This window comes from Diaphorina citri, unplaced genomic scaffold (genome assembly GCF_000475195.1).
Source record: "Diaphorina citri unplaced genomic scaffold, Diaci psyllid genome assembly version 1.1 scaffold7, whole genome shotgun sequence".
Lineage (NCBI taxonomy): Eukaryota > Metazoa > Arthropoda > Insecta > Hemiptera > Psyllidae > Diaphorina > Diaphorina citri.
Window position 1 is genome coordinate 331,335 of NW_007377446.1, and position 25,945 is coordinate 357,279.

At 38.4% G+C, this 25,945-nt stretch overlaps 3 protein-coding genes across 4 annotated transcripts; 1 reads left to right on the forward strand and 2 right to left on the reverse strand.

The window, feature by feature from the left end:
• Positions 1 to 250: 250 nt before the first annotated feature.
• Positions 251 to 16,950, reverse strand: LOC103524889 (transcription initiation factor TFIID subunit 8). 2 transcript variants are annotated; one of them, XM_008489940.3, is made up of 4 exons: positions 16,792 to 16,950; positions 15,642 to 15,928; positions 805 to 1,278; positions 251 to 652 (listed from the first exon to the last, which is right to left on the reverse strand). In XM_008489940.3, exons 1-3 carry the CDS (start codon positions 16,916 to 16,918, stop codon positions 817 to 819), a joined length of 876 nt encoding a protein of 291 aa, XP_008488162.1. In that variant the 5' UTR covers positions 16,919 to 16,950; the 3' UTR covers positions 251 to 652; positions 805 to 816. The 2 variants fall into 2 exon arrangements, with proteins under 2 accessions (XP_008488162.1, XP_026676039.1); XM_026820238.1 differs by lacking the exon at positions 251 to 652 and having other exon boundaries at positions 736 to 1,278.
• A 2,142-nt stretch (positions 16,951 to 19,092) lies between these two features.
• Positions 19,093 to 21,307, reverse strand: LOC103504828 (lethal(2)neighbour of tid protein 2). Its single transcript, XM_026820132.1, has 3 exons — positions 21,304 to 21,307; positions 20,500 to 20,674; positions 19,093 to 20,284 (listed from the first exon to the last, which is right to left on the reverse strand). Exons 1-3 carry the CDS (start codon positions 21,305 to 21,307, stop codon positions 19,432 to 19,434), a joined length of 1,032 nt encoding a protein of 343 aa, XP_026675933.1. The 3' UTR covers positions 19,093 to 19,431.
• A 2,109-nt stretch (positions 21,308 to 23,416) lies between these two features.
• On the forward strand, positions 23,417 to 25,742 carry LOC103504839. The gene has a single exon (XM_008469142.3). The coding sequence runs from the start codon at positions 24,240 to 24,242 to the stop codon at positions 25,110 to 25,112; it is 873 nt and encodes a 290-aa protein (XP_008467364.1). The 5' UTR covers positions 23,417 to 24,239; the 3' UTR covers positions 25,113 to 25,742.
• Positions 25,743 to 25,945: the final 203 nt, after the last annotated feature.

Genomic DNA, 25,945 nt, shown 5'->3' on the forward strand with positions numbered 1-25,945 from the left:
AAACACTTATAGTTTTGTTCACAAGGTGAGTATTTTGTTGATGAACTCTCCAGGAGCGTCTGTCTTCACAATAGTAATAAACAAATTGATGATAAATCTCTTTTATTGAATTATAGACTATATCAATATTTATTTAATTACAAATAATGAGAGGACGTGAGGTGATGATGAAGAATCATAAACATTATATTAAAAATAAACTACAGATATTATTGCAATTTAAAAGGCTTTGTTTTTTTTTTTTCCTTTGGAATTTTATGTTCTCAAACAATAGTCAGGATCAAGTTATTTTGTATATTTATCTAAATCTGTAGGTTAAAAGGTTCAAATGTACCTATAAATAAACTTCTCATGAAGTTTTATAACCCGAGGTTTGTTCCACAAAGGACTCGGGGATTAATTTCGTACTTCTGGAGAGTCTGAACCTGTCAGATAAACTGCCCCCATGAAGTCAACAGATTCAAATCCGTTTGGTCAAAATCTTTACAATCTTTGGCTTTCAAAAACCTAAAAAGTGCCTCTCCATTACTGGAGGTTGCTCCCACTCTCATCTTAAAGTGAGGTTAGCACTAGGTCTGCACTAATCCGATTGCTTAGAACAAATTCCAGCATGGGAAGCATTGTCTTCAACTTGTAGGAGCCTAGACTCCACCAAAATTGACTTTCACTTGATTCCATTACTGGAGGTTGCTCCCACTCTCATCTTAAAGTGAGGTTAGCACTAGTTCTGCACTGGTCCGATAGCTTAGAACAAATTCCAGCATGGGAAGCATTGTCTTCAACTTGTAGGAGCCTAGACTCCACCAAAATTGACTTTCACTTGACAGATTTTATCCTCTGAGGATACTTGACAGGTCTCAGGTAGGGATTATCAATAGCTTCACTATCAGGCACCATGTTACTCGTATCTTCTGGTTCCTCATTCCCTTCTCCTTCCTCTTCTTCTGCTTCGTCCTCCTCTCCATCCTCTTCATCTTCCTCCACTTTCTTCTTCTTTGATTTCTTCTTCACAGGGGTTGGTTTCTTTTTCTTCTGTGGACTAGCCTGGATGTTATCCTCGTCTTCTTCGAACACTTGATCCTTGGGAATGAGACAGAGGTAGGGGAGCATTTCTGGTTTGGGAACAATGAGAGTAAACCTGTCATCTGCTTCATCGAAGATGTGCTCTATGGGTTCAGTCTTGATAATGAATTTGTTGAGAGCTCTTGCAAGATCTCTTTTCTGCGTGGCTGCTTTTTCTCGAATAGCTTCATACTCTGTGACTGGTTGTTTATGGGTCTGTGAAACACAAAAAGATAAAGTTATGATAGCCCACGAATAGCTTCATACTCTGTGACTGGTTGTTTATGGGTCTGTAAAACACAATATCAGGAATCTATGATAGCCCTATAAGCTTAGACCTTTCCTTTCCCCTATTATACATTATACACAGACCTTGCCTCGGTGGCATAGTGGTCAAGACACTCGCCTGGTAATCAGGAGGGCGTGGGTTCGATCCCAGCCAAGGTATGGAATTTTATCCTCATTTATTTGAGAATTTGACCACATAATTTCTGCACTAATCCGATTGTCCGATTGCTTAGAACAAATTCCAGCATGGGAAGCATTGTCTTCAACTTGTAGGAGCCTAGACTCCACCAAAATTGACTTTCACTTGAGGTTATGGGTTTGATTCCGACCTTGGCTGAACTTCATCCTAATCAGATAAGGTTTGTTCTCAGAACAGTTTCTCTTATCCTGTCCTCCCTTTTCTCTCTGATTTTTCTCTATCAAAACTCTTAGATACCAGCCTAGTTAGGTTAGAGAAAGCTCCTTTTTGTATTTGACCTAAACCTATAATAACACTAATCACTGCTCTAATTGTGAAAACTCCTTTTCGTGTTTAACCTAACCCTATAATAACACTGGTCACTGCTCGTTTGTACCAGTTCCTTTGGTAGCAATCTTCCACTGACATGACTTGTGCACAAGTACCTTGCCTGGTAAGCACTAGGTTGCAGGTTCAATTTTTACCCTAAATAGATGAGGTCTGTTCTCTTAACAGCTCACTTTCTCCGATCCTGTCTTCCTTTTCTCTTCCCTTTTGGGATGATGAGACTTTAGCAGTTACAGTTAAACAGGTATACTTACATGCTTGACATATTTCTACTAGTGTTTCAAGAGCAGCATTATCAGCAGCATCAAATCCTACTTCAGCCAGAAGAGCTACCACCGAGGATTTCAGCAAAGACCTATTGGTGTCCTTTGATGTGGCCATTCTGAGTTGGTTGTAGGTTGTAGTGAATGCGGCGTCTGTTAATGTTCAACCATCTCTAGTCACTCTCATTAAAAATTAATTATTCTATTAATTAATTAATAATTTATTTAATTTAATTAATTTATATTTATAACTTTGAAATTTTTGTTTACAATTTAGACGGATGAGAACCTAGCACATGCTTAATTTACATTCCCCTCTTCATTAGTTTTCAGTGGTTCCCAAAATGGAGTCCCCCCCTTTATTTGAGAAAGTCATAAAGCATAGCTCGGATCACAACAATAAATATGGCGCGAAAAATTCAAATATTTCATTTTCATTTCTGATTTCTGATAAAAGAGCAAACGCAAACGGCCAAAGTGGTTAAATTTTTGTGTTTCCTTATCAAATGATCTTCTCTTTTATCGAACCAAGGTGTTTTTTGACATTATCTATCGTTTTTCTATCGCCCATTGAAATGGAAAGTGCCTCCCCTTCCTCCACTGTTCGGTTCAAAAAAAGAAAACTGGACCCAAGTACCAAGCTAGATGAAAGTTATCTCATGGATCTATCAAAGGAGGTAAGTTATATTATTTTTTTATTGTTCTAAGCATAGTGTAAAACTATCTCTGCCAGCCTAGTTAGCTTGGTTGGTAGTGTGTCTGCCTTGTAAGTGCTGGGCCGCGGGTTCAATTCCCACCTGGGGCAGATTTTATACTGGTGGGATAATGTTCGTTCTCGGAACAGCTGGCTTTCTCCTATCCTGTCTTCCTTCTCTCTTTGATTTCGGGATGATAAGACCATAGCAGTTACAGTTCCCTCTGTCAAACCTCTTAAAAAAAAAAAGAATGTAGCTACTTGGTTTCTATAGTAATAAAGTTACAAATAGGACTGTAAGAATGGATATGAGGCTTTGATAGAGGGAACTCAAACACAGAGGTCTCATCATCCCAAAACCAAATAAAAGGGAGAATATGATAGGAAAGAGCCTGCTGTTCCAAGAACTATCCTTCTCTGTTGGGGATAAAGATTACTTTGGATGGGAATCAAACCTGCAACCTAGTGCTATCAAGGCAGCCAGACTTTACAGGGGGGGCCCCTTGAAAATAGATGATTTGGGGCCACTGAATGTGTCTTTGCAGTGCTCCTAAGTGTTCAGGGCCCCCTCCCCTGTGGGGTGGGATATAACCTAGTGAAGGCAGATGTGCTACACCCCAAGTTCATTAGGCTGGTAGAGTCCTGTGAACTGTTCTGTAAACAAAGTCCAGAAAACAATAGGGAGGGTACCTTTCTTCTTTTTCTTTTTCTAATAGAAACATGTAAATGCAGTTTCTTTGTGTTATGCAGTTATTCCAACTTCTTCCCAACCTATGTCACAACTTTGGTGCTCACTGTAGCATTGTAGGATTTTCCCAATATCTCAATAATCCTAAAATCCAATGTTTACCTACCATGCTGGCACCGGTTGCTATGTGCATTTATATGACATAGCTACTCATTTTCCTCACAAGGCTGAGTGGGCCCTGCAACAGCCAGTCATGGAATCAATCATTTGCATGATACAAATTTCTTGACCCTGCCGGGAATTGAACCCAGGTCTCCCACGTACAAGGCAAGTGCAGTGACCACTATGCCATGGGAGCTGACTCACTTTCTAATAGAAACATAAAAATCTAAAAAAAAGAATGAAATTACCCTTTATTTATTATTATTTTAGGAACTCATCCAGAAAATTTTGAATCTAAAGAAAGAATTAGCCAGAGGTACTACCAAAGCTGACAAATGTGTGACAGAATCAATATCAACAAAGAAGAAATTTGATTTCACAAAGTAAGTGTATAATGTTGTGTGTGTAAAAAATAAAAATCGGTTACCATCTGGGCAATTACTTTTTGCTGGCTTTTCCCTGCCCCACTCAGACTGTGTGAGGTCAAGTTACCTGCCTATACTTAGGCATGGGTAAAGCCTCCATTACTAAAGACCTTAGCACTTACTTATACTTGTAAAGAAAAAGGAAAAAAAAGCACCCCAAATCAAATTGTTTAATCTAATCAGTCTCAAACTAAGTTTATTATTATTAGTATTTTATTTTATTATCATTATTATTTTTCAGAGTTCAAATGCGACCAATAGCATTGAAAATCCTATACCAAGGTTTCAACTATCATGGGTTTCAAATTCAAACTAGCAGTGATAACACAATAGCACATCATCTTCTCAAAGCTCTACAGAAAACCTGCCTCATTGAAGATAAACTTTTAGCAAAGCCGAAGTGGCTATGAACTTCGAGGTAGTGTTATGACAGAAGCCTCTGTCTTCCGGTATGAAAGTTAAAGATGCCGACACAAACCGGCATACAGATCCGTATACGGAGAACCAATCGCGGTTATTAACCTTCGAGTTTTTTTTCTCTTCGAGAACTTTTTATTGGTTTAAAAGTTGACTTCCCGAAAAAGGACTCGGAAGTCCTTTCCACCGGTCGACAAGATTTTGTTTTAGGTTTAAGTTGTTCCTAAGAAGATGAACTGTAAACATTTGAAGGTAGAGCTTTATTAGAGGACAAAATTATTTCAATTAATTCAAAATCCATACGAAATTTCCCTTGCTAAAATTATAGCGAAGGTTCAAATGACATAAACTCTTGCAGTCAAAACCAAATGTCAGCCCAGTCCAGAAGCAATCACCGTATGGCTGATTGAGAGGCTGAAGAAAAACGCCGACCCCGTCTGAACGCGGGAAAAGGCGAAGAAGAGCCTCATCTCGTCTTAGACAACCTGTAATCACGGCGTACGTAGGTACCTATGTGTGGTAATGTGGCTTGGTCTATTAATTTATTTTCGACTGGTCATGGTCTAGCGACAACTCCACTCACACTGAAATCACGATGCGTGAGTTTTAAAGAAAACTTGATGGCTAAATAGAAAGTCGATCGGCAGAAGAAAGTGAGAACTTGAACTATCGATGAAAACAATTGTCTTGGTTTAAAAAGTTTAGAACTAGCAATAAATCCTGAATAGGGAGATATTTGAAAATCACTGATTTATGATTATGATAGATTGTTGAAGCGAAATATTAACATCAAAGTTATGTTAGAAAGCTAAAGAAATTCATATGAAGAACTAGAACCAATTCAATTCAATCATAGAAATCATTCAATTCAATCATAAAGTGACAGCGAACACCAATTAGGTGTAACAATCCACATTCTACCATGAACAAATGAAATTGAACAAGTTATAGGTATTATTTGAATCCAATTTTAATCTGGCATATGCAGCTATTGAAGGAATTCTACCATGAACAAATGAAATTGAACAAGTTGTGGGTATTATTTGAATCCAATTTTAATCTGGTATATGCAGCTATTGCACCTATTGCAGGTGATGTAAAACGAGATGAAATTCTCCACACAAATGAATCACAAACAAACAATAGAATAAAGTCAAGAATATGACAGACAACCTCACTCAGAGATGATCGCCTTTTAGATGAGATTCTAAACGAGCTTGACAAATCATCTCCAAAGGAGATTTTATTGACGCTATTGCACCAATTGCAGGTGATGTAAAACGAGATGAAATTCTCCACACAAATGAATCACAAACAATAGAATAAAGTGAAGAATATGACAGACAACCTCACTCAGAGATGATCTATTGAAGGTATTGCACCTATTGCAGGTGATTTAAAACGAGATGAAATTCTCCACACAAATGAATCACAAACAATAGAATAAAGTGAAGAATATGACAGACAACCTCACTCAGAGATGATCGCCTTTTAGATGAGATTCTAAACGAGCTTGACAAATCATCTCCAAAGGAGATTCTTATCTTCCACGGAATAACCGCAAAACTTTCAAAGTGATTCCGTAACTCTCACCTCGTAATCTTTTCTACTTTCTATCGGATCGGATCTTTCTCCATCAATATTATATCATAGGAGACGTTCATATCCTCTAATAACATCCTAGAAGACAGAATTCTTATGAATAAATAGAATTCCGGCATTGGACTAGACTTTGAAATACCACAATTTACGAGCACACATATGAGGCATAATTACGTACCAATGTCTAAGTACATTAATAATAATTGTCAGATAATCCTAATGCTACCGCTACCTACTCTGATAGGTATGTTCAAGTCTACCCTGCCTACTCCGATAGGTATACTCACAGCTTTCCAAAATGAAAGTGCATAATACCGATGTTATGATGGTTAAATAATATACAATTTTATGGGATCGGATCTTTCTCCATCAATATTATATCATAAGAGACGTTCATATCCTCTAATAACATCCTAGAAGACAGAATTCTTATGAATAAATAGAATTCCAGTATTGGACTAGACTTTGAAATACCACAATTTACGAGCACACATATGAGGCATAATTACGTACCAATGTATAAGTACATTAATAATAATTGTCAGATAATCCTAATGCTACCGCTACCTACTCTGATAGGTATGTTCAAGTCTACCATGCCTACTCCGATAGGTATACTCACAGCTTTCCAAAATGAAAGTGCATAATACCGATGTTATGATGGTTAAATAATATACAATTTTATAACAGGATATGAGTGCTGGGAATAGTAATCTGTGATGTGGTATGCAGATAGGTAATCAAAAGATTTGATTAACCGTAGACATGAGAATTTGTTGGGATTGCTAGAATAAGCGTAAGTTTCCGTGACATACAACGAACGGTACCAATAGACAAGGCAAATTCTGATCTTCTAATTCAATTTTGCTGAGAAGTGTAGCTACAAAGATATCACTGAGGATTCACGGGGTTGAATAGGTAATCAAAAGATTTGATTAACCGTAGACATGAGAATTTTTTGGGATGGCTAGAATAAGCGTAAGTTTCAGTGACATACAACGAACGGCACCAATAGACAAGGCAAATTCTGATCTTCTAATTCAATTTTGCTGAGAAGTGTAGCTACAAAGATATCACTGAGGATTCAGGGGTTGGGCAGAGGGAAATGAGAAGGCAGTTTTCTTCAGAAGTACAATAATATTAAATACAATACTTCGAAATCGAAACTGTACGAGTATGTGGGACATTCTAGCCTCCCGAAAACGTAGCACAAATAATGTCGTTCCTTTATCAAAAGCTCTCTATCTTCCGAGAGACTTTTTTTACCTGACTTGACCAGAATTCGAGCCACCATCCTCCAAATTAGAAGGTATACATTGAAATTTGGGAGCTGTACAACGAGGGGTGGGAGCAAAACACACCAAAAATTATCTCAAAAGCTGAATAAAAACCCAAATAACTTATTAAAAAAAAATGAGGTGTGACAAAGCATGGCAACCGTTGAGAAAACTGGCAAACGACCTAGGCAAACCGTTAAATGTGCATATTGAACTAAAGTGCATTTTTTCTACCTACTTATGTACATAATTAGGTGTGTGTATTTGAGTTATGTTATCAAGTATGCCATCAACAAAAAGTTAAGTCTAAGCGTATTTGCTACAAAGTGGGATGATGGTGTCGGTCAAATCTCCAGTGCATTCTGTCCCCCACAGCACTTCCCAGATGCACATTCTAATCCGCATTCCGCAAAATGAAAACATTGAAACCCAATCCTTTTCCAAACAGGTTCCTTTTTACATGTTTTTTTTGTATGTCTTCTTCTTCTTCTTCTTCTTCTTCTTCTTAGTTTTCTTGTTCTTCCTCTTTCTCTTCTTCTCATCCTCCTTCTTCTTCTTCTTCTTCAATTTCTCCTCCATTTTCTTCGTCTTCTTCTACTACTTTTTTCTTCTCTTCCTTCTTTTTCTTCTTCTCCTCTTCCTCCTCCTTCTTCTTCTTCCTCATCTCCTACCTTGACGGGTATCGTTGGCAGCCTTGAACTTCGGCTCCGTGTTGCCACATGTGGCGTGACCCAGATATTCCTTGCGGTCAGTCCGTGCCCGGCATTCCAAGCCACTTTTGTGCATGGGAGTCATATATCGTGTCACGTGACCTTGATATCTGGTCCGTACCGCTGCCTGCTGAAATAGAAATTTTTGTAGGCCATATCAGCTGGTTTCGTGATGGTCGAATTAGAACTGTTTACAATTATTCAGATAGAATATTAAACGGTTTTGGTTTTTTATAAGAAGAACATTTTCAAAGTGATTTTTCAAACAGAAAATACTTGGTAAATGGTAAGAATTAAATAATGTAAAAAAAAGCCTTGTGGAAAAAAGTCCATCTTTTCAACCTAGACAACTAAACTCGAAAGAAAAATTCTCCATAGAATAATATTCCTGAAAATTTGGATCGCATGTCCGTGGGATTGCAGAACGTCCGATCGGGTTACCTGTCACCTGAAGACATCAATGCTTAAGTCTGAAGGGAAAAGAGACTATTTTTGTGCTCTCAATTTAAAAGAAATTAGAAACCACTTCTGGTTTTTTATGTCAATAAAAAATCTTACTGCCCTAGTGCCCAATGGAAGAGATGTATGTATGTATTAAGATAATGACCCTCTGGATAGTTCGTAACAGAGATAGGTAGGTAACCTGTACTGATGGAGCATCCATCGTTAACGGTTACTAATACAGTACCTATAGAACCCAAATGAGTTACCTGTCACCTGAAGACATCAATGCTTCGTCTGAAGGGAAGATAGACTATTTTTGTGCTCCCGATTTATAAGAAATTAGAAAGTCAGAAACGGGTTTTTATGTCAATAAAAAATCTTACTGCCCTAGTGCCCAATAGAAGAGATGTATGTATGTATTGAGATAATGACCCTCTGGATAGTTCGTAACAGAGGTAGGTAGGTAGGTAACCTGTACTGATGGAGCATCCATCGTTAACGGTTACTAATACAGTACCTATTTAAAGAACCCATAAAAATCTAAAGAGTATGATGGTTAGACATGCTTGGGACGGTCTTTTAATTGATTTTTATGGAGATTTTCTCTTTCGAGTTCACGTAACAAGGACATGAGGTGCCTTAAACATTTTAGATACATGTTTGGATCCACAGAATCCGAAGATGGTACCTTATGTATTGCTTATTTTAAACAAAATCTAAGCTCCAACATCGCTCAATCACCTTTCTCGGGAAAGAATTTACAACAATCATTCTGTCGGGACTCTAATGAGTCTAATGGGTTCAACAATTAAACAAGAAGACATGATTAATGGGATAGTTTATTTGATTGTACTATCATTTGTTCAGGCGGCTACACTATATAAACACTTCAGCTGCAATTAGGTAGTCATCAGAATTCAGAAGTGTAGAACCTACCGTAACATTATACATAATTATAATAGCAAAAGGTAATTGAAGTGATTGAAGAGTATGAAGAGTTAAGAGTTACACATTTACATTACACATGATTTCATAGATCACAGTCTTATCATGAAAATTATTGGACATGGGGATCGAAAAAGCTCTTTTAGCGCCTTTTTCAATGGGATTTTAACTTCCAGTGCTTAAATTTTTACGTAGGTCAGTGCACTCCGAAATACCAATTCATGTGCCTAGACAGTCACTCCTACTAGGGTAATAAGTCCTCAGTTCCTCACAGAATAAAATTATCGGCCCCAAAAATTAGGTCTAATAGGGGAAAAACTTGATAATTAATTCCTCCTCCTCTCCTTCCCCTCCCCCTAATCTTCCTCTTTTCCTTCCTCCTCTTAATCATCAGCATTATCTCCTTCTCCTCTTACTCCTTCCACTCCTCCTCTCTTCCTTGACTGCAACAATTGCCAGACAGGTACAAAGGGCAGTATCAAACTCCTTCAACTTCTTCATTAGCAAATAATGCCTTTGATTTGATTACAAACTCCGAATTAACTCAGGTAGGTATCTGAGAGTTAAATGACTTTACCGTCCAGCACTGGTTCAAGATAACAGGATTAAGCATAGTTGTTGAGTTCTGGGGCGCCACTTAGGACCTTATTAGAGTTTGGGTCACTGGGTCTCCATGATTATCTTCAGGATTCCACCAATCTACATATTCCTCTTAAGAGGTCGTTATCAGATAATCGCTTTTTTTTGTTTCTCTTTGTTTGATTGTGTGTTTATTTGATTGAGCTCTACTACTGTCTCATAATCGTTAATAGCTAGACACCTACTTAATAGTTCATATACTTTTAGGTATATGGGTATTTTGGTTTTTAAATATGGTCATGTCCTATACCTATAATATGTTTTAACTAATTGGACAGGATTAAGCAGAAAAGAACCATCCACAAGGCAAGGCCTCTTACGGATGGTTCCTTTCTGCTGAATACTGTCTACTTTCTACAGGCTTTAGTCGGCGTATTTTAACAAAACCCCAGTATAAACTTATAGCCCTAAAGTCCCTAAACTAACCCATCTCCTGCTCCTACGGAGTTTCTTGGGATTACCAGAAGAGAAATCCAACTTATCAGCAAAATAAAGTCACAAAAGATCTAATTAGGTCGCAGTGACATAGAGCTTGAATGGCCGCTGGCCCTACTAATACCAATAATAACAGATGTAAAATAACCAGTAACAACGTCATCTCAGAAACCCTTACACAACTGAAACAATTTTATGGGATTACCAGAATGAAACCACGAGAAACTTGAAACTATGAATAATCTTGGGAATACCGGAAAAGAAATCAAAGTTGTCAGCAAATCTACCTAATGTCGATAGGAAGAAGGCACCACAACCACACCCGCAGCATATAAAATTTTTTTCCATTACGTCAAAGTAGTAAAAGTAGAAAGGGATTTTTGGAATTCCAGAACGAGAACCCAAACAGAAGATAACAAAGAAGTGGAAGAACGAAAATATTTTAACTTGAAAACCTTGTTTGACTCATTTTTGTATCAAACAGATTAGAAAAAAAGTAAAACAACAACAACAAAATAAAAAAAGAGGCATAACTTTCATTTTATGTAACACACAGGTACGTGTGTTATCTGAGAAATATAATGTACTATGTTTTGTGTTACTTTTGTTTGATCAAAACAAAGAGTTTAATAAATTGTTGTTGTATATTTTACATGTTTTATTTCACTTGTTACGTCTTTAGCTTCTTAACTTGAAAGATTCATTAATACATTGGCAGCCGGGTTTAAAAGCTCATGTTCAAGTGTTTATTAACCTCTGTGACCATAGGTACTCGGACTCTCGGACACTGTTCGGTCATAGTATCAGAGGACAGTCTCAGAGAATGCTCCGAGAAATGCTGGAACACTCTTGGAGCAAGCTGAGAGCACAAACATTTTAAGATGAGATTATAGGCACAGCTCCCGAGGGACGACTAATGCCTGAGACATTACAAAACACGAAAATATCTTGGTGAAGACACTGCGACCTAATTAGATCTTTTGTGACTTTATCAAAGGCTCACCGTGAAAGAAAAAATCAGTGGTTAGGTGGAAGAGCTCCTCCAGAAGAACACTACAACTTAAAAGAAAGCCACAAAAAAATCCTTGCCTTAGCTCCCTGCAACTTGAAGCCACAAATAATAATAATCCATGCCTCAGCTGGAATCGAACCTAAGTCCTTTTGTTTCCCAGCCAAGAATCTGACCACTACGCCACTTATAGGATAAACTCATCACTCGTATGTATAAAAGCTAAAAGAAGATCTATCTCTCTCGCTAAGATTTACCTGGAATTATCTCAATTCTTTTTTTCTTCACATAATGCTCGATTCGATTCTCTAAACTCTCACACGTTGGTCTCGACATTAGAGGAATGTGTTCATTTTTATTAATCCCTGAAACATGAAAATTGTAGTTGTAATTATTACAATGTAATCTATTTAGGTATATTATTTTACCTCGTTTGGTTTTTTATACATATAATATTTCGTACTGAAAAGTTTTTTTGGTGCATTCCTGGCGTTTTGTCCACAATTTGTTCATGGCCATTTTCGATAGTAAAAATGACTAAAAAATTTTATGGTTTGATTGATGGAACTGTAACTGCTAAGCTCTTAGTGTCCCGAAAGCGAAGAGAGAAGGAAAACAGGATAGGAGAAAGAGTCAGTCGTTCCGAGAACGAACCTTACCAGTTTCGGATAAAATCCGCCCTGGGCGGGAATCGAACTCACCTTCAATCAAATGGTTGATATCCAAATCTCCCATGGTACACTTGCTCTCCCTCACTGTATCCTTGATCATTTCTCCCAGCGACGGCAGGTAGGTAGGCACATAAAACGTACATAGATTAGTGAAAATATTACAATGGGCTGTCTGTCGTATCCTGTATTGATCTGTCTAGTATAGATAAATTTTTACTCTGAGTAGGTACCTAGGTACTCATTTTGCTATATTTATAATCTATTTTGGTTAGAAAGGTACGTCATAGTCATATAGGTACATAATTTATCGAAAATCTGTGCCAAGTTCGGGCGACTTTGGCTGAAATCTAAAGGCCGGAGCATTGCGAACTCTTTTTGAGCTTTTTTCAAAGATTTGGCGTTAAATAGCGGCCGGACCGTATATTTCTCGGCGTCCGGCCTGCGGACACTTTTGATGAGCATTAATTATGTTAGCTGTCTGCAAAATTTGAGCGACCTGTGGCGAAAGGTAAAGACGTGAGAAGCGCTAGTTCCTTTTGAGCTTTTTCCCCCTATAACCCTAAATAGCGGAACATTGGTCCGAAACAACGGCCGAACCGTACCTTCTGGAAACAGGACCCAAGGATACTTTTGATCTATATAATATTCATATGAATCTACAATGGACTAGACTAGACTAGACTAGACTAGAATTATCTACCTACCCATGCTAAAAACGATAATAAAAAAACTCTGCGGAATAGCTACAAAAAACGTATTAACATACTACATTACGAAATACATAAATTACCAAAAATAATGTACGGTAGGTAAATAAATAGGAAAAACTGAAATGATTTCCCCTTTTTTAAAGCTCATATTACCTCGTTTGGTGTGGTAGCGCCTGTACTAGACCATGGGAATTGGGCGGATTTTATCCTGAACGGATAATGTTCGTTCTCGGAACGGCTGGCTTTCTCCTATCCTGTCTTCCTTCTCTTTTCGATTTCGGGACGATAAGACCTTAGCAGTTACAGTTCCCTCTATCAAACCTCTTTAAAATAATAATAACAATAATAAAATATTACCTGGGATACTTTTCAATGTCAACTAACTGCTGTATTATCTCCGGCTTCTCGTTTCCCTGACCTTTTTTAAATGAGGGTTCACTATCAACAACCTCCTTGACTGATAACGAAAATCGATTAATCGTTTTTGGAAAAGTAAACAAAACACGAATGGCCGGTTCTGGATTTTGCCTAGTGTTGGGAATAATCGATTATTTCACATAATCGATTATCAATAATCGATTATAAAAAATAATCGATTAATCGATTATTAATCGAGACACTCATTATACACCGGATCTGATGCCATAAGAACCCTTGACTTCGAATGTTGAACTCACAAATGTTGTGGTGACCTGAAAAGGAAAATGGGACCTTTAAAAGAGAATAAAAATAGGATGGTGCAGAAGTCAGAAGTTCCCTGATATCTTAATAGTAGATATTTCAGACGATCCTTTTTTATTTATAATACATAAAAATTAAACACGTCCTATTTTGGACTTTAAAAAAAAACTTTAAAATTTAAATGGGATACACCACTGGTTCTTTAGTGTTCGAATTCCGCAAAGGTTGTAAGTGGAAACTTGGAAAGCGTTGTTTTTTGCTTTTTTTTTTCTCAACAGTTTATCAAAAAACTCGAGGTAAAAAAAAAAAGACAAAACAAAACTACAAACAATAAAATTAATAAAATACTTACTATCATTGAACTGAACATTCTGCCAGGCTGAGGTGACACCAGCATGAGTAACTAGTCGCTTGAAATTGACCACTCCATTACCTACGTTCATTTTGCATAGATTCCTGAAGTCATGTGTACCCACCAGGTATTGGGCTGCCTTGTGCATTGCCTGAGAGAAAAAAGGGGCGTTATAGCCCGTTCACACTGCACAAATTTTTCCTGAATGGGCTGTTGTGATTTTTTTCTAAAGGTAACCTTAGCGTCCTTGGCTGTTAAAGATAAAGTTCGCCCTGGACATGAATCGAACCCGCGACCAGCGCTTACAAGGTAGACACCAATCTAATTAGGCTGGCTTGATCTGAAAATTTGTGAGCTTTCTAATATGCTTGATATTCTGGGAGATAGGATGGGAGAGAAGCAAAGAAAAAATCGGTAATTATCTACAGAAAAATAGGTAACAACAAAGACAAAATAATGAAAAGATACCTACTTCAAACACTTATCCTAAAACACTTACATCAATATCCAAGCCTGCCTGTGGAAACCAATACTTGTAGTTCCTAAACAAGCAATCGAACCGGGCTGAATATTTCTCAGGCACGGGCGACCATGCTACAACTTTGATGTCCCTGGGTAGATTGTTGTTGAGCATTTTGAGATACGGAAGTTCATTGTCATCACTTTCCTCCCCTGGTGAGGTGAGCTTGCTACGAATTTTCAATGTGACCACCTGTTTTGGAGAAAGAAACAATACTTTTCAAAGGCTTGTCTATTATTAGAGGCAGGAGCTCTTTCGCATAACCACTTAATGTAATAATGGTACCTATGTGTGTGTGTGTTTTTTTTTTTTAAGAAGCAACAGAATAGAATAAAATATACCTACCTAGTTTATACTACCAACATAGGACTGAAAAGTCCCTTTACATTACATTTTATGGAAAAATAATTAGGTACTTACCTATTTTTTGTGAATCTTTTTTATTTGTTAGTATTCTTATCAAACCTTTACCCTAGCCAGCCTAGTTAGCTTAGTTGGTAGTGCGTCTGCCTTGTAAGCGCTAGGCCGCGGGTTTGATTCCCGCCCGGGGCGGATTTTTCGAATAGCTTCATACTCTGTGACTGGTTGTTTATGGGTCTGTGAAACACAAAAAGATAAAGTTATTGGGAATCTATGATAGCCCTATATCCTATAAGCTTAGACCTTTCCTTTCCCCTATTATACATTATATACAGACCTTGCCTCGGTAACACCTAAGGTGTTAACCTTGCCTAGTGGTTGCCTTCCACTCAAGAGTCTATTGTTATTACTAAGTAATTAACTTTTTTTTTCCAAGCCCAGCCATAAATTATACACAAAATTATATCCATAAAGAAGTGCTCTATTAAACTGTTGGAATAATGGAACACCTTGTTCTGAGCTGACAGTCTAAATAAAGCACTTCTTATACTTATTCATCAATAAACTTACAGGGGTTCTAATGTAGGCATGAGGATCTGGGAAAAGTGGCAGATATGGTGGTATGTGAGGAGCCATAAATTATACACAAAATTTTATCAATAAAGAAGTGCTCTATTAAACTGTTGGAATAATGGAACAACTTGTTATAAGCTGACAGTCTAAATAAAGCACTACTTATACTTATTCATCAATAAACTTACAGGGGTTCTAATGTAGGCATGAGGATCCGGGAAAAGTGGCAGATATGGTGGTATGTGAGGAGGATGGGGCTGTTTGACACCAGCTTGTAGGATGCTCAATGGTTTGGGTTGTGTTGATGGTGCCACCGGGGGAAACACAGTTCTCATTGGTCTCTTAGCGTATGTGTCCAAACCGTGAATAGGAATGCCAAGTTCAATTAGAGCAAGTAGTACATCTGCTAGCATTGGTTGCTGTCTATTGGCAAGCTCACAAAAATCATGAGACAGTCCTCCAACTTCTTTGATCACTGAAACACAGAAATACTCAAATCATTGCTCAGTGAAGTTGAAATAAGCCAGCCTAGTTAGCTTGGATGGTAGTGCACCTACCTTGTAAGTTCTAGGTTATGGGTTTGATTCCCATCCCGCCCAGGGCGGATTTTATCCGAAACTGGCGAGGTTCGTTCTCGGAACGACTGACTCTTTCTCCTATCCTGTTTTCCTTCTCTCTTCGCTTTCGGGACACTATGAGCTTAGCAGTTACAGTTCCATCAATCAAACCATAAAATTTTTTAGTCATTTTTACTATGTACCAAAAATGGCCATGAACAAATTGTGGACAAAACGCCAGGAATGCACCAAAAAAACTTTTCAGTACGAAATTTTATCTGTATAAAAAAACCAAACGGGGTAAAATAATATACCTACCTAAATAGATTACATTGTAATAATTACAACTACAATTTTCATGTTTCAGGGATTAATAAAAATGAACACATTCCTCTAATGTCGATTGATTCCCACCTTGGGTGAACTTTATCGTAATCAGATAAGGTTTGTTCTCAGAAGTTTCTCTTATCCTGTCCTTCCTTCTCTCTCTAATTTTTCTCTATCAAAACTCTTAAACACCAGCCTAGTTAAGTTATAGGTAACACATCTGCCTTGGATAATTATGCAGAAGCCATGACAGTGGTAAAGAAAGATGCTTTTTGTATTTAACCTAACCCTATAACACTGGTCACTGCTCGTTTGTACCAGTTCCTTTGGTAGCAATCTTCCACTGACGTGACTTCTGCACAAGTACCCTCACTTTCTCCTATCCTGTCTTCCTTTTCTCTTTCCTTATGGGATGATAAGACTTTAGCAGTTACAGTTAAACAGGTATACTTACATGCTTGACATATTTCTACTAGTGTTTCAAGTGCAGCATTATCAGCAGCATCAAATCCTACTTCAGCGAGAAGAGCTACCACCGAGGATTTCAGCAACGACCTATTGGTGTCCTTTGATGTGGCCATTCTGAGTTGGTTGTAGTGAATGCGGCGTCTGTTAATGTTCAACCATCTCTAGTCACTCTCATTAAAAATTAATTATTCTATTAATTAATTAATAATTTATTTAATTTAATTAATTAATATTTATTTCAAATTCAAATAACTTTTTCTTTTTTCCTTTAAAATTTTTGTTTACACTTTAGACGGATGAGAACCTAGCACATGCTTGATTTACATTCCCCTCTTCATTATCAAGTTTTCAGTGGTTCCCAAAATGGAGTCCCCCCTTTATTTTGAGAAAGTCATAAAGCATAGCTCGGATCACAACAATAAATGTAGCGCGAAAAATTCAAGTATATCATTTCTGATAAAAGACCAAACGCAAACGGCCAAAGTGGTTAATTTTTTGTGTTTCTTTATCAAATGATCTTTTCTTTTATCGAACCAAGGTGTTTTTTGACATTATCTATCGTTCTTCTATCGCCCATTGAAATGGAAAGTGCCTCCCCTTCCTCCACTGTTCGGTTCAAAAAAAGAAAACTGGACCCAAGTACCAAGCTAGATGAAAGTTATCTCATGGATCTATCAAAGGAGGTAAGTTATATTATTTTTTTATTGTTCTAAGCATAGTGTAAAACTATCTCTGCCAGCCTAGTTAGCTTGGTTGGTAGTGTGTCTGCCTTGTAAGTGCTGGGCCGCGGGTTCAATTCCCACCTGGGGCAGATTTTATACTGGTGGGATAATGTTCGTTCTCGGAACAGCTGGCTTTCTCCTATCCTGTCTTCCTTCTCTCTTTGATTTCGGGATGATAAGACCATAGCAGTTACAGTTCCCTCTGTCAAACCTCTTAAAAAAAAAAAGAATGTAGCTACTTGGTTTCTATAGTAATAAAGTTACAAATAGGACTGTAAGAATGGATATGAGGCTTTGATAGAGGGAACTCAAACACAGAGGTCTCATCATCCCAAAACCAAATAAAAGGGAGAATATGATAGGAAAGAGCCTGCTGTTCCAAGAACTATCCTTCTCTGTTGGGGATAAAGATTACTTTGGATGGGAATCAAACCTGCAACCTAGTGCTATCAAAATGGGACTGTAAGAATGGACCTGAGGCCTGGATAGAGGGAACTCAAACACAGAGGTCTCATCATCCCAAAACCAAATAAAAGGGAGAATAAGATAGGAGAGAGCCTGCTGTTCCAAGAACTATCCTTCTCTGTTGGGGATAAAGATTACTTTGGATGGGAATCAAACCTGCAACCTAGTGCTATCAAGGCAGCCAGACTTTACAGGGGGGGCCCCTTGAAAATAGATGATTTGGGGCCACTGAATGTGTCTTTGCAGTGTTCCTAAGTGTTCAGGGCCCCCTCCCCTGTGGGGTGGGATATAACCTAGTGAAGGCAGATGTGCTACACCCCAAGTTCATTAGGCTGGTAGAGTCCTGTGAACTGTTCTGCCACTGAGAAAACTAGAGCCAAAATGTACTGACAAGTGATTTTTCACTAAATTTAGTGAATTGTTGACAAATCTAGTGATTTAGTGATTTGAGGTCGAAATCTAGTGATTTTTGAAAGAAATGTAATTTCATTGCAAAATTGCTCTTAAAGCTGAAACTGTTCTGTAAACAAAGTCCAGAAAACAATAGGGAGGGTACCTTTCTTCTTTTTCTTTTTCTAATAGAAACATGTAAATGCAGTTTCTTTGTGTTATGCAGTTATTCCAACTTCTTCCCAACCTATGTCACAACTTTGGTGCTCACTGTAGCATTGTAGGATTTTCCCAATATCTCAATAATCCTAAAATCCAATGTTTACCTACCATGCTTGCCCCTTCAAATTAGTCGCGTATGCAATATGCACTGCTTAAAATTTAGTGAAAGCTCTATAGTTTTTTAAAACCCACAATTTGCCCCTTCAAATTAGTCGCGTATGCAATATGCACTGCTTAAAATTTAGTGAAAGCTCTATAGTTGCCTTCACACTTTTTTTTTTTCAAAACCATCGGCGATTGCACCTTGAGGTCGTGGTTATGTACCTACCGGGTTGAGATAGGCAAGGTTGGTAAGCTTGCCTTGTTTTTAAGTTACCACTGCATAAAAATACTAAACATTAGTGATAGAAAAGGAATATTTTAAACATTATTGACAGAAAAATAAATACATTTTTTGAAACTTACAAAATACTAATTTAAAAATCTAATTTTAGTAAACAAAAAATGAGAAAAATATGTACAAAAAAGTGAAACTTGCTTTAATAAATAAAAAACTACCCTATCAGTCATACCTAGTACAAACAAATACTAAAAAAGTGAAAAACCAGTGAAAAAGGTACATTCTGTTTATGTTGTGTCTGATAAAAGTTCCTTGAAACCCATAGTACATAGAAGGCAATTAGGTGTAGAGAAAATTTCAGGTTCTATGGAATATGTAGTTTCTTAGGCATGAAGCACCCACCCAACTTGGTTTGTGCACAAAGGTGAAAAATATTTACACAATATTGTATGAATTCTGAATGATTTCAGAAGGAACTCAGGCATTCTTATTTACTTTTTTTCTTGGCACATGTGTTCCGGTACAAGTCAAACAAAACAACTAAATGACAAAGGTGTAATGCAGCACTACTATAAATAGTGGACGGATATGTGTTCCAACACAGCTCAATCACCCCCAATATAAGATAACGGACAGTGTTAGAGTAACTGGTAGACCACAACAGATATGGTAAAGAGTGATAGTACCATACATAGAACTGATAGTGCAGTGATCTGGCACATACAATACCAATAAAGTTTGATACAAATAATGGCATGACAAGTAAATTTGAAGCAATACTCATGTCTAGACTAGCTTTGTTTTCTTTAACTTGTTTCTTGATATTTTTCTCAAGACTTTTGTAATTATTGTAGCTGTTCAGATATCTTAACCACGACTTGTAAAATACAGCAAGTAATAAGATGTGTACAACAAGGAGACCTATGTGGAAGTAGGAGTTGGTGAAGATATACTCTGGTAAGAATCGGTAGTTCACAGTCCACTTGTGAAGAAACACACGGCCCAAGTCAAAAGATCCTTTGAGATATGCTACTGGATTCTCAATGAGAAATGGTAATGCAAAGAACAATTGTAGAAATGCACAGATGAACAACTGTTTCAGTGTTCCAAGATAGCCGAGACATATGATGTAAGCAAACAAGAGTGCAGGTGCGTAGAGGAGAATGTTCATTTTAATAGACACAGCCAGACTGTAGAATGCACTTCCCAAGCTCCACTGATTACTCAGAAACAAGTTGAGGGCAATGTAGAAAAACAACACTGCGAGTGGATCATTGAACAGACGCAGGACAAATATTGAATGAATTCTGTACGATGTGAAGATACTTATGAGGGGAACCGCTCAATTTGTATCACACGGAATTCGACAATCTAACTTGGCACTACGATGAAATAGAAGTAAGCCATGTGCTGAGAGACCTACATGAAGACTGGTCCCTGTTGAGTATCAAAGCTACCATGCTGGGAGAAATGATCAAGGATACAGTGAGGGAGAGCAAGTGTACCATGGGAGATTTGGATATCAACCATTTGATTGAAGGTGAGTTCTCCCGCCCAGGGTGGAACTTTCTTTGTTCTAACGTAGACATTTAACACTAGTGATAACATGGCAATGTAAAGACCAATGTAAATATATTGAGCTAGCCTCACATTAGTTCCACTATCTGTAAGGTGATAGAATCCAGTGTACAGCCATACAAATCCTGCAGGATAAACAAGAGGTCCTGTATCTGGAAGTTTGGTTAAGCCAACTGTCAGAAATAAGTTGCTATTGGCTCAAAGCTCAAATCCCAACCAAAGTATCAACTGTTCAATATTTGCTGTTGAAAAATCTAGTCGATCAATTGGCCATTTCGGGGCCAAAATTAAAGGCCCATTTGGTTCCAAAAGCTATTGAGAAAATTTACTTTAAGTGTTGAACCTTTTTGTTTTCTCCAAATTTCAGCAAAATCGGACATACCCTTTCTGAGCTATTGGTGGATGTGTCAAATTCACTTTTCAAATTGGTGGATGTGCCTCATTCACTTTACATAATTTACGGGTTTGATTTGTATAGTTATATAGTACCTATATCGAACTTCTCCTTTTTACTTATTCTCTATTACACCTACCTCGGTGGTGTAGTGGTCAAGGCGCTCGCCTGGTAAACAGGAGGGCGTGGGTTCAATCCCAGCCGAGGTATGGAATAGCAATCTATCATAATCATAAATCAGTGATTTTCAAATATCTCCCTATTCAGGTTTATTGCTAGTTCTAAACTTCTTAAACCAAGACAATTGTTTTCATCGATAGTTCAAGTTCTCACTTTCTTCTGCCGATCGACTTTCTATTAAGCCATCAAGTTTTCTTTATAACTCACGCATCGTGATTTCAGTGTGAGTGGAGTTGTCGCTAGACCATGACCAGTCGAAAATAAATTAATAGACCAAGCCACATTACCACACATAGGTACCTACGTACGCGGTGATTACAGGATGTCTTAGATGAGATGAGGCTCTTGGTTTAAACTCTTCTTCGCCTTTTCCCGCGTTCAGACGGGGTCGGCGTTTTTCTTCAGCCTCTCAATCAGCCATACGGTGATTGCTTCTGGACTGGCTAATTTGGAGAATGGTGGCTCGAATTCTGGTCAAGTCAGGTAAAAAAAGTCTCTCGGAAGATAGAGATTTTTTGATAAAGGAACGACATTTGTGCTACGTTTTCGGGAGGCTAGAATGTCCCACATACTCGTACAGTTTCGATTTCGGCATTCCTTCGTTACTTTAGGCATTCCTTCTCGGGAAGATCAAAACCCCTCGTTTATAACAGGAAGTGTAAAGATTCCGCAAGGCAGGACCAACCCAGCTCTTGACTGAGCGCGGTTAATGGTTCGGTTTGCTGGAACTGGTGAGCTGTGTAGATTTGACCAAACCGAGCAACATGTTCCCGAGTCAAATCAAGTATGCTGTTAGCTAGCCAACTATTCCTCGACGGTCGATAGTTCTCCTCGCTCCTCAAAGGGCTCAACTCTATACACAAAAAGCCCACTCCGAGGATTAGGTGTAGGGGCAAACAGCCCTAAAGGATGGGTTGGGCTACTACGAATGCCTTCGCTCCTGGTCTGAAAGTAATTTAGAATCGTACCTATATGGTCTGTACTCCGCTACCGTAGGTACTTCAATAATCACTAATGTGGTACCATACTTTGTTCCGAGTATTTGGAGTAAGTTCCATTGTTTAGCTAGGGATAAAATGAAGCCACTTTCTATTTTCTAGTCAAAGACCTCTTTTTGTCGTAATGGTGCTGTGATAGTCCGCAACCGATGCCATGTACAGACATTGTCGAAAAACGTTTCTTCTGAGATTTTCTTCTATATCGAAGGATTCAAAGGTTGAACACCATGACAAACGGTACGTTCTTGGAAAAGCCCCCTGCTCTAAAGAATCAACAGTGACCAGTGGCAAACTGCAACCTGACGAAGCAACGCGACGGCTAATTGATGATGTCGGACACCGAGTAGGTGCATTATTATGATTAAAGAGATGTGTCATTGTGATTGTGACTTCATGACAGATCCTAGTCATGAGCATGACTGTCTTCAGATAGTGACCAAACTGTTTAAATAGTGAGATACTATGGTTCACTGAGGTACCGTTCCTCGGTGGCGTAGTGGTCAGATTCTTGGCTGGGAAACAAAAGGACTTAGGTTCGATTCCAGCTGAGGCATGGATTATTATTATTTGTATGTCGGACATCCATCCGTCTTCAAAATTCAAAGAAGCTGCTTCAAATCATGCTTTTACAAGGATTCCTTTTGATTTTTACTACCGTTTGTTTTAGTTTTTAGTCAGGGTCTTGGGACCTTTACCGTCTCAAATTCCTATTCCATCCTGAAAGTTCAAGTCCAAAACAACGCTCTCAAAATGTTGAGTGAGCAAAAAATAAAAACACGTAGATTTCGTTCTTATATCGTTCGTTATATGAAAGAGAAAAGAAAGAATGATAGAGAGAGAGACGTATGGAAGATGTTTCGATTTCGAAGCATTGTATTTAATATTATTGTACTTCTGAAGAAAACTGCCTTTTCAACCCTCGTTTATAACAGGAAGTTCAAAGATTCCGCAAGGAAGGACCAACCCAGCTCTTGCCTGAGCACGGTTAATGGTTCGGTTTGCTGGAACTGGTGAGCTGTGTAGATTTGACCAAACCGAGCAACATGTTCCCGAGTCAAATCAAACTGAGCGCGGTTAATGGTTCGGTTTGCTGGAACTGGTGAGCTGTGTAGATTTGACCAAACCGAGCAACATGTTCCCGAGTCAAATCAAGTATGCTGCTCTTGACTGAGCACGGTTAATGGTTCGGTTTGCTGGAACTGGTGAGCTGTGTAGATTTGACCAAACCGAGCAACATGTTCCCGAGTCAAATCAAGTATGCTGTTAGCTAGCTTCTAGTGGTAACGATATGTAGAGAGGTAGAGATAGGTTGAACAGAATATTAGATGAGTATCTCGCTAGGGTTTCACAACGCTTCAGCAAGAACTGAGGGCAGTTCCTTGAAGCAAAGCGGACTCCTCGCGCCGCGCCGTAGTCCGCAACCGATGCCATGTACAGACATTGTCGAAAAACGTTTCTTCTGAGATTTTCTCTTATATCGAAGGATTCAAAGGTTGAACACCATGACAAACGGTACGTTCTTGGAAAAGCCCCCTGCTCTAAAGAATCAACAGTGACCAGTGGCAAACTGCAACCTGACGAAGCAACGCGACGGCTAATTGATGGTGTCGGACATCCATCCGTCTTCAAAATTCAAAGAACCTGCTTCAAATCATGCTTTTACAAGGATTCCTTTTGATTCTTACTACCGTTTGCTTTAGTTTTTAGTCAGGGTCTTGGGACCTTTACCGTCTCCAATTCCTATTCCATCCTGAAAGTTCAAGTCCAAAACAACGCTCTCAAAATGTTAAGTGAGCAAGAAATAAAAACACGTAGATTTCGTTCTTATATCGTTCGTTATATGAAAGAGAAAAGAAAGAATGATAGAGAGAGAGACGTATGGAAGATTGGTACGAAGATAGAAAGAGATAGCAGGTGAACAGCTAGGAGGTTTACTTTCTTTGACCTCTTCAGGAGAAAGAGGCAGCGGAAGAATTTAGTTTGATCAGTAACTTTGTGGAATCAACACGCAGGAAGTATAACGTCGTGAAGAAAGTGGTTTCGTAAGTGAAAAAAGTTTTTATTTATTTTATTATTTATTTAAATATTGTGATTTTTATTTATAATTTTTCGGTGGAAAAATAAAAACACTAATATTTTTTCAAAATGCAGAAACAAATAGTTGGTACCATATTTTTAACTTTCCTGAGTTCTAGTATAATTTTGGAGACCCTGTGCTACCCACAGCAACACCAGGCTATGGTACACGACAGAGTATCCTATGTCACCCCCTCCAGTCTTAGTAACAGTCGAAAGTTTGCCGAAAAACCAAATAACGTCAAGAAAGTGGTTCTGGAAGATCGTAATGATTTGGACGATGTGAGTACAAACCAGATTTCTGACAGCGTTACCCCCGCTGGTGGTTTCTCCTGGAGTAACATCCTGACCATGTTGATGCAACTTATCTTCAACCCTACTGCCACCACTCAAGTAGGACCTAGCAAGTCTGACGTTATCGACACTGAGCAACCCGCCTCCCCCTGGGCTAACCTCCTCAGTGTAGGACTCAAGATCTTAACCGCCATTCTGTCTGGAGGTTCTCCCATCGGTGACGGTATTGACAAGGTTGACAACCCCTCCCCAGTGCCACAGATCATCAACATCCTAGTCAACCTGCTCGACGCATTGAAAACTTCCTTCAGCCACCGCTCCATGCGCGCCAGATCTCTGGGTAGCAAGGATACTGTCTCTGAAATAGGTATGACCGGATCCATCCTGTCCAAAACTTTAGTCAAATCCTTGAATACAGACGATGACATTTGCTTACAAAGATACGTGTGCGAAGCTAATCAAGAATGTGTGAACGCCCTGAGCAATACCACCTCAAACAAGCACAACATCTACTGTCAGCTCGGTAACTACTTGTCAAGTTACTTACTGAGGAACAAACTGAGCTTGAGCCAATTCAGCGAATCCGGAAGACGAGGAAGAAGTCAGGAGAATTGTAAAGAAATTTATCTGGCGTGTAATGAAGTTTGAGAAAGTTGTGTGTACTCTGATGACGTCACAATGTGACAGAAGTATTTCACTTCAGAACTGAACTGACCCTTGTGTGATGACCTGCTGGTCCGGCGATAGGAATAGGAAACGTCGAAATGTGTGAATGCAATTGTTTTCTACTTTTATATTAAAAGAAGAGTGCATGATAATCATGAGAGAAGTTTGATCTCAGAATCTCCTTGCCGGCTCTCTAGATCGTGCCATCCGTGACTGTAAAATAAACTACCTTGCTCAACTAATTCTTAATCTACTTATCTCGTTGATAAAGTAAAAATTAGGTAGGTACCTGTAATTCAGTTCCTCTTTCGTAAATTGCGAACGGAAGGAAACTGAAGAAAGGTCTTCGTCAATTGGATCATTATTGGGTATCGATGAGCAGAATTTACGCCTGACAGGCGACAATTTTACCGTTCAACTAGCCATTGCAATTTCCTCGGATCAAAACCTATCGGTACTCTTTTGTTGAGAGCTGGCACGATCTTTATGAATAGCGGTGCTAGCCAGGAGATTCTGAGCCATCAGTTTACGTGAACTCGAAAGAGAAAATCTCCATAAAAATCAATTAAAAGACCGTCCCAAGCATGTCTAACCATCATACTCTTTAGATTTTTATGGGTTCTTTTATGTTAAAAAAAAGTTGTATAATATTTATTGAAAAAATATAATGCATCTATTGTGTACGATTAAATTAATTTCCATCATCAGAATTTTATTTTTGTTATTTCTCATTTCCTCTTATGTTTATGTGGTGAAATTTGGAAGACCTTTTTCCTTACATCTTTGGTTTGTACTAACATAGTCGACCGGCCGTC

Bases quoted from the DNA above. Each gene is read 5' to 3' on its own strand.
- LOC103524889 (XM_008489940.3), bottom strand. From the start codon at position 16,918: ATGGCCACATCAAAGGACACCAATAGGTCGTTGCTGAAATCCTCGGTG. The intron at 15,929-16,791 runs GTAAGTATACCT...TCTGTGTTTCAG, and splicing joins AGTAGAAATATGTCAAGCAT to TGATCAAAGAAGTTGGAGGA. The intron at 1,279-15,641 runs GTAAGTTTATTG...TGTGTTTCACAG, and splicing joins ATGCCTACATTAGAACCCCT to ACCCATAAACAACCAGTCAC.
- LOC103504828 (XM_026820132.1), bottom strand. The intron at 20,285-20,499 runs GGCGGGAGAACT...TACAAATTGAGC, and splicing joins ACAAAGAAAGTTCCACCCTG to GGTTCCCCTCATAAGTATCT.
- LOC103504839 (XM_008469142.3), top strand. From the start codon at position 24,240: ATGCAGAAACAAATAGTTGGTACCATATTTTTAACTTTCCTGAGTTCT.